The 8,257-nt window shown below is 46.1% G+C and overlaps 1 protein-coding gene across 1 annotated transcript; it reads right to left on the bottom strand.

Moving 5' to 3' along the window:
- Window positions 1–7,324: 7,324 nt before the first annotated feature.
- EDB91DRAFT_1064853 (uncharacterized protein) lies at window positions 7,325–7,486 on the bottom strand (the record flags this gene model as incomplete). The annotated part of the gene is made up of 1 exon (XM_041314748.1): window positions 7,325–7,486. A coding segment is annotated over one exon (162 nt), but the record flags the coding sequence as incomplete, so codon positions are not given.
- Window positions 7,487–8,257: the final 771 nt, after the last annotated feature.

The following is an 8,257-nucleotide window of genomic DNA, read 5'->3' as shown; positions in this document are numbered from 1 at the left end:
CGAGTTGATGCAGAGCAGTGGAATCAAGCAGCTCTTGAGGAACTCAATGCTCATCGCAGCAATGGGACTTGGAAACTCGTACCTAGACCAGCTGGAATCAAGGTCATTGGCTCCAAGTGGATATTCAAGGTGAAGCGCAATGCTGATGGCTCTATTGAGCGCTACAAGGGCAGACTTGTTGCCAAGGGCTACAACCAGCGTCCTGGCTTTGACTATGTCGAAATATTTGCTCCAACTGTGCGTATGCCCACCATTCGTGTTGTCCTCGCTATGGCTGCCATCCATGACCTCCACCTTCGCTCCATCGACATCTCACATGCCTATCTCAATGGGGAGATGGACTGTGACGTCTACATGGAACAACCTGAAGGCTTTGCTGAAGGTGATCCAAAGAAGATGGTCTGCCTTCTTCAGAAGAGCATCTATGGAACCAAGCAAGGTGGCAATCGCTGGAACAAGAAAATGCGCTCTGTTCTCGAGTCTATTGGATTCACCCAGTCCTACTCTGATGCCAGCATCTATATCTATGTCAAGGGTGAAGTCAGGATCATCTTGCCTGTCTTTGTTGATGACATGACCTTTGCATCGAAGTCTACTTCTGCAATTGATCAGATCATCAAGGACTTGTCTCAGCACTTCAAGCTTCGAGACTTGGGCCCTACCACCCAGCTTCTAGGCATCAAGATTGACAGGGATCGCTCCAAGCACTCCATCACCATCTCCCAGCACCAGTACTGCCTTGACATCCTTGATCGCTTCAGCATGGCTGATTGCAAGCCTGTCTCCACTCCCATGCAGCCCAACCTTCGACTCACTCGTGCTCAGTGTCCCCAGACTGCTGATGAGACTCAGGACATGCGATCCACTCCTTACCTTGAAGCTGTGGGTGCTCTGATGTATCTTGCCACCACCACCAGACCAGACATTGCCTACGCTGTTGGCTGTTTAGCTCGATTCAACTCTAACCCTGGCCCTGCCCATTGGCAAGCTGTCAAGCACCTGCTTCGCTATCTGAAGGGCACTGCAGACTACTCCATCACCTATGCTCCTGATCCCAATTCCATCGAACTCTTCTCCACATTCTCTGATGCTGATCACGGTGGATGCAAAGACACTGGTCGCTCCACTGGTGGCTACCTGGTCAAGATTGGCCTTGGTGCTGTCTCCTGGTTGTCGAAGCTTCAAAGCATTGTGGCCTTGTCCACCACTGAAGCTGAGTACATGGCTGCAGTTGAGGCAGGCAAGGAGATCCGCTGGATGCGAAATCTCTTGTTTGAGATGGGCTTCCCTGCCACTGCACCCTCTGTCCTTAGGATCGACAACCAGAGCGCCATCTCTGTGGCCAAGCACCCAGAGCACCATGGTCGGATGAAGCAGCTTGACCTCAGCTGGTATTGGCTTCGAGATGTGGTGCACAAGGAGATTGTTGCACCAGTGTTTGTGCCCACTGCTGACCAGCCAGCTGATCTGCTCACCAAGGCTTTGGCTCGACCCAAGGTGCAGTTGTTCTGCCAGATGATGGGACTGAGTAGCTTGAGGGGGAGCTGAGATGTGTAGAGGTGCACAATCAGGGGGGAGTGTTAGTTGTGGTGATTGAGCACCTTATGGTGCGAGTTATTTGCCTTATATCATAACCCATTGCTCCAGACTTGCCTGTATTGCCAGACTTGACTTACTTACCTTATTAAGCTGTGTTTACATATGTTTACATATCTTCGACTGTAGGTAGTGAGTCTAGTGGTCAGTTGTTCCTCAGCAACTGACACTGGACTCTAGGTAAAGTCACTTCATAGTTTACACAATATATAAGCAACTGACACTGGACTCTAGTCCTATTAACCCTCATTAGCTCACTTGTGCCTTGGTCCTTCAGTGATTCTAACATTTTGTCACTGTGCTAATACACATTCCTTCCACATATCACCATTCTTGCGCTACTTCCCCTCTCCTTGCACCTCCATACTTTCCATCTGTAGATAGGAATGATGAGTAGGATGATATCACTTCGGATTTGTACAATATTTTCTCTTTTTATAGGAATGAAGTCCATGACATACATGTATCACCACAGTCTTGCTGCTTTTTGTGACTTCTTGAGTCTATACTCACTGTCTGTGATGTGAACGGTGAGCAGCAAATACGGATATCACCACTTCCATGCTGTATATCCACAATTCAGATGTTCAAACTATATACACATGGATCTGACATCTCCAGCCTCAGTTACATCATTCATAATACGTCCATGAATTAATAAGATTGTAAGCATGGCTCTCTCCCATAGCGCAAGGGCGAATAGTATATCTAAGCCTAGTGATCCAAGGCCTGAGAATAATATATCACATCTCAGACACATTATACAGCACCAGAGGGAGCTTCACACTACACAAGCATTTTGAAAATCATCACATTAAGAACGGCAAACTGCAACTACATTAATTAGGTATACTTGATTGTCCAGATGTCTAAGAAAATGACGGTTAAGGTGATATCAAAAATACCAAGGTAGTAGACGTCGCAAAGTAGCTGGCATGAGAAAAAAATCAGTCTGAATCAAAAGTGCCATCATCCATTTGCACTTGTTGCCTGGCTAGCACATTTACGGACATCTTAGCCTTCGCCCCATCACTGAGTTCTGCACAACGACTTGTTCCAAAGACCTTCCTGACTTGGAGAGACAGAAATTAGTTGAGGACTGTTAAGCATGTGAACAATGCACCTTGTCCACCATGTCAGGAGTTGCTCAACTTTTTGGTGTGCTGCGCAACCAGGGGGCTGTTCGAAAAAGTCTACGATGGTTTGCCAAAATGGGATGTAGTCGAAATCACCATCGATAGAGCGCCATGAGGTCACAGAAGAAAGGGCGAATTGCAGCTGGTTACCCAATATTAGTGCTTGGCAAGGAATTAGACAAAGCCTCTATTACTTACTTGACATGACACATAGGCAATTGAACAGGGAGTGACTTTATGCATCTTGATTATTTGCACTACATGTGTCTTAACTTTCTTGCCAGAATACAAATCCTTATTGACGCGTCGGTTATTAGCAATAATATCGGCCTCACTACCTTCATCTGTGACCTCCTTGGCAGAGGAGGAAGACGTGAATATAGCTTTGAAAACCTGCTAAATGTTAGATCTTTGTTGAGCTCTAAACCGGATATGACAAACCTGAACTAAAAGACTGCTCTTGAAGAGGCCCTCCTCCAGATTGTCCTGATCAGCCATGTACTTTTCGTACAGGAAAGCTGGCCAGGACATTTCCGTCACGACATAGCCGTCTGCACGATCCCTGATTCCTGTTCTGACACTGGTAGACAGTCAGTATGATGAAAAAAGTTGAATAAGATAGTTACATTGGGTTGCTCCCAGCTCGGTTGGGCAAAGTAGTCTACCACATGCATCATTGATGAATCTGCGACAGCTTTTGTCATCAGGGTCAACTGGGGGATTAGGTTTCAGTTCACGATTAACCCAGTCAGCAACGAGGCTCTTGAGCTTCAAGGTGTCATCTCCTCGAGCACCATCAGCCCCCTTCCGACCACCTCCGCCCCATCCATCCTCCACTCCGACCAATCACAGTCCACATCTGCTCCTACACTTCCGCTCGACCGCCCAACTGGTCACCTTCTAGAACATCTCCACTCAACTGAAACCACTTTCCCCTTTTAGATATATACCTTCCCCTTTGGTACATAGACCCTTACTTCCGGATCACCGGTAACTCCTCTGACCGCTCGATCACTGATCTGATGCGTACATATTGATATCTGCTCCGACTTCTGTCTTCACCTGTGTGAGTACTTACAAACTATATCCTTGGTACATATGTAGCTTTTGTTAGGTACCATGCCGGCTCAGGAGGCAGAGGGGTTGGGGCTTGGCTTCAGCTCTTGCGCTGTGCCCTTAGCCAAGTACGTGCCCCAAATTTGGAGCAGTTCCGACATTGTTTGACGATAGGACGAGTGAACCGCTTAGGTCCGCTTTGAGGGTCAGGAAGTAAGAGCTACTAGTGGTGGGCTGACTAGGAGCAGAGCGGAGAAGGCGGGGAGTGATGCGGAGGGTGGATAGGAGCAGGGGGAATGTTTGGTAGGAGAAGGGAAGGTGGAGGATAATGCGGAGGATGGGAAAAGGGGCAAGGAAAATATTGATAGGGGGCGGAGAAATAAGAGGGACACTTAGAGCACGGCTCTAAGTCAGAGCGGAGGGTCGGAGGTGACAACAAGTTGAGACTTGTGTCCAGAGGAGGCAAGGTCCTACTGAGAATTCTCACAAGAGGTAACTGCGAGAAGACAAGTAATATTAAGACTGGGGAAAATATCTAAGTACAGGATATGTTATATACTTCTATGTATGAGGCAGTGACCAGGATAACTATGTTGTAAAGCTATGTACCAAGGATATAATTTGTAAGTACTTACACAGGTGAAGACATAAGTTGGAGCGGATATCAATATGTATGCGTCGGATCAGTGATTGAGCGGTAATAGGAATTACCAGTGATCCAGAAGTAAGGGTCTATGTACCGAAGGGGAAAGTATATATCTAAAAGGGGAAAGAGGTCCAGTTGAATGGAGATGTTATGGAAGGGGACCGGTTGAGTGGTCGAGCAGAAACGTAGGAGTGGGTGCAGACGATGATTGGACGGAGCGGAGGATGGATGGAGTGGAGGTGATTGGAAAGCGGAGCAGATATTGATATTAGAGCAGTCAGATCAGGTATATGACAGCTTTACAACATAAGTCTCCTAATCACTGCCTCACACTTAGAAGTATATACATATTCTGTACTTAGATATTTTCCCCAGTCTTAATATTACTTGTCTTCTTGCAGTTTCTACTTGTGAGAATTCTCAGTAGGACCTTGCCTCCTCCGGACACAAGTTTCATCTTGTTGTCACCTCCAACTTTCCACTCCGACTTGAAGCCGTAATCTAAGTCTTCCCCTTTACTTCTCCACCCCTATCAATCATCCCCCTTTGCTCCCATCCACCCTCCACCTTCTCCACTCCACTCCTAGTTGGCCCGCCACTATTAGCACTTACCTCCCGACCCTCAAAGTGGACCAAAGCGGTCCACTCGTCCTATCGTCGGACAACGTCAGACCCACTCCAAATTTGGGGCACATACTTGGCTAAGGGCACAGTGCAAGAGCTGAAGCCAAGCCCCAACCCCTCCACTTCTTGAGCCCAGCATGGTACCTAACACCTGCCCCAATTCCAGCACCTGTAGTTTTTCTCCTAACTTGGTGATTTTTCGCCTTTGGCGAGCACCCTCAGATGTCAGCACTGATATTGATTGTGATGATCTTTGGGATTGGGGGAGGTCCTCCACCATGCTTGGCTGGGACATGGATTCAGACTTCCACAGTGAGAAGGGAACGAAATATCAATCAAGCTTACTGGAGGTGAGGATATGAGGCAGGAGGTCCAGATAGGCAAGTTGATGCAGCTCCTGCCACCGCAGCTTTATATGGTTGCTGTCTGACTTGGATGTCAAGAAAGGCAGTTATCAAATAAATATATGTTGGAGTCCATCGAGTCAGTGGGATGATGTGAACTATGAAGTTCTTTGTAGTGAGTGGAAGCACAGTAGCAGAATTGAGTATGGTACTGCCAGTGGCATCAGGACTCAGCAGACTAGTGGTAACAAGCTGTAATGGGCTGTAGCTGTAGCGCTAAGCTATTTAGAGTTAAAATGTATTTTTAATCAGATTCACGGAACCGGGAACCGATTTCAGACTCAAGCGCTACTCATCTTCACTTCATAAATGGAGTGGATTGATCGTTCAAAAATGAGAAAACTTATATTAGAGAATATGGAAGATAGATCTGATTGTGAATGGCAAAGCAAACTGTGTAGTAGAACTACAATAATGCCGGAGGTGCTCTGCAAACCTTAAGCTCACCGTGGGGATAATCAACAGAATATGTAAAGATGTAGGGAAACACCCTGCACAGCACACCATCAGCACATTTCAGGACAAGACCATGCCGATATGCAAAAAGAAAGTTCTCGTCAAGCAAAATTTCCCAGCATCCATGAAACAATTCCTGGCAGCAGTGAGTATGAAGTGATGCCATGCCAATTTTTGATATGCGCAATAGGCCACTCAAAACATCTTTGATACCATTGGGAAGCTAACAAGGCCGTCAGTATCAATAACCAGTTGATAGGCATATTGCAAGGAGGACTCACTGAAGGCAAGAACCCAATGAGGTGGCATGCCCCCAATTGAGGTAATGATCGAGCATACTTCATCAGATTTCCAAAATAGAGTAAAGTCACGGTGGCAAGCTTTCGCAGTTCCAACTTGAAGGTTTGCTAGGTGAGTTGCATCGGAAAAGAACAGTAAATTTATCTGGTTCAAAGGACTACAATGGTACAGTCAACTGAGTCCGAACAAATTAGAGGCAGTCTGGATGGTGTTCCATAGCGTTAAAATGTCTTGCAAGTAATCCAGACAGAATAAATTTATCGGGTTTGAAGAAAGGATGACAAGGGTACAGTCAACTGAGTCTGAATGAATTAGAGGCAGTCTGGATGGTGTCCCATAGCATTAAAATGATTCATTGAATTCTGTTCTGGTGTGGGAGTGATGGCCTGGAGACATCATCAATATCATTGGAGGCATTCAGGTCCTCAGCTAGATGCTCAATATCATCAAAAGGCCTGGAAATCCTTCTCCTAGGAAGTGCGGGCGGTGCTGAAGTCAAGCAATCCTCAGTGAACTGCCAGAGACCTGGGAGGGGCATATATTCCATCATATAATCAATAATCACCAGCACTCACAGTTTAAACATAATTCCCGATGATATATTGCTTTGAGTACCTCCTTGGTAAAAATTGAGCATGTCCATCACAAGGCAGCGATGGCATTATCTGGCTTGCGGAGGAGCTTGGCAGATATCATAGTATTTTGGGTAAGACACTGTCTGAGGATGGTAGGCGTGAGCATCACATGCAGGACGAAAACAAAACTCAAACCTGTGCTTCTAATCAAGGTCGTCAGAAATTGAGGGCTTTTAGATGGGCTCGAATGATAGAAAGATTTGCAAATCCATTTCTTCACCACTCTCGGGTCAGGCCAGCTAAACCGTGCAGAAGAAGGTCAAATTGAGGTTCATAAAGATGCTTTGAATGAACATTGGTGGGTCTGCTGTGTGCAATGGATGCAATGTGTGTGCACGAGCCCCACACAAACTTGCAGCAGAATCATGATGGATCAAGATGTAGAGTTGTTTATCTTTGTTTAATCCAGAAGCTTCCACCTGCCATATTGGTACTACAGGCACATAAACATCCGAGTCTGTGTTCTAAGTACTATCTGGAGCAGTCCCTGATGTCAATATGCAATCCCATTTTTATGTGCTGACTGGAAGCTGCGACCAGCTCTGCCGACTCTCCACACTTCCGCTGCAATTCACGAATTTCCTCAGCATTCCCTCCCTTGTTGTCTATGAAGCTAGTCACGTCAAGTGTTATGACATTAAGACTTATCTTTTAGTTTTGCATGAGCTTTCTGGACTGTTGTGTCTTGCGCCTCATCAACATACCTGCCAGTGGTGTAGTCGATCAAGATCTAGACTCAGAGTTAGCCAGATGAGAGATCTACATACTACAGACAACCAACCTGTTGACGAAATTTTGCAAGACCTTGAGCATCGCATGCATACTGAGTAGGATTGACTGGGATCCAATGATTCCAAGCAAAACAGCTCAATGGTAATAGTGAATGACAATTATAGCACAGCTGTCATTAATATGCAGTCTACATGGGTATAGTAGCATCAATACTACATAATGCACGTGTAGGTTATGACAGCGGCTTACTTCGTAGTACCTCTTTGCCATACTTAATAACATCAAGAACTGACTGCCATTCAGTGCCTGTTTTCTCGTGACAGATACGCTTGGTAATGGGAGCACCAGGTGGAGCCAGCTGCTTGGGCACACAATACAGAGGTATATTCTCCCTGTTACAGCCATTGTCGGAGTTGGTATCGACACTATCAAGCTTCTGCTTGCAATTGTTGCAAGTAACGTGTACTCATATAACCTCGCTACCTACTCGATCTTTCTAATAGTATCTCATAAGTACTGCGAAGTCACATACAAAGACTGAAAACACACCTTCCTACTAGTAGCAGCTACAATTCTCGTGAGGTGCTCGCCGAGTGCGGCACCTCTGCATCTTGTGTGAGACTCATATGACTTCTCCTTATTGCCAGGGATCAATGGAAGCAGTGATTGAGA

The sequence above is a fragment of the Suillus paluster genome (genome assembly GCF_016628075.1).
Source record: "Suillus paluster strain FC165 chromosome Unknown EDB91scaffold_235, whole genome shotgun sequence".
Taxonomy (NCBI): Eukaryota; Fungi; Basidiomycota; class Agaricomycetes; order Boletales; family Suillaceae; genus Suillus; species Suillus paluster.
This window is presented reverse-complemented; position numbering and strand designations above follow the sequence as displayed.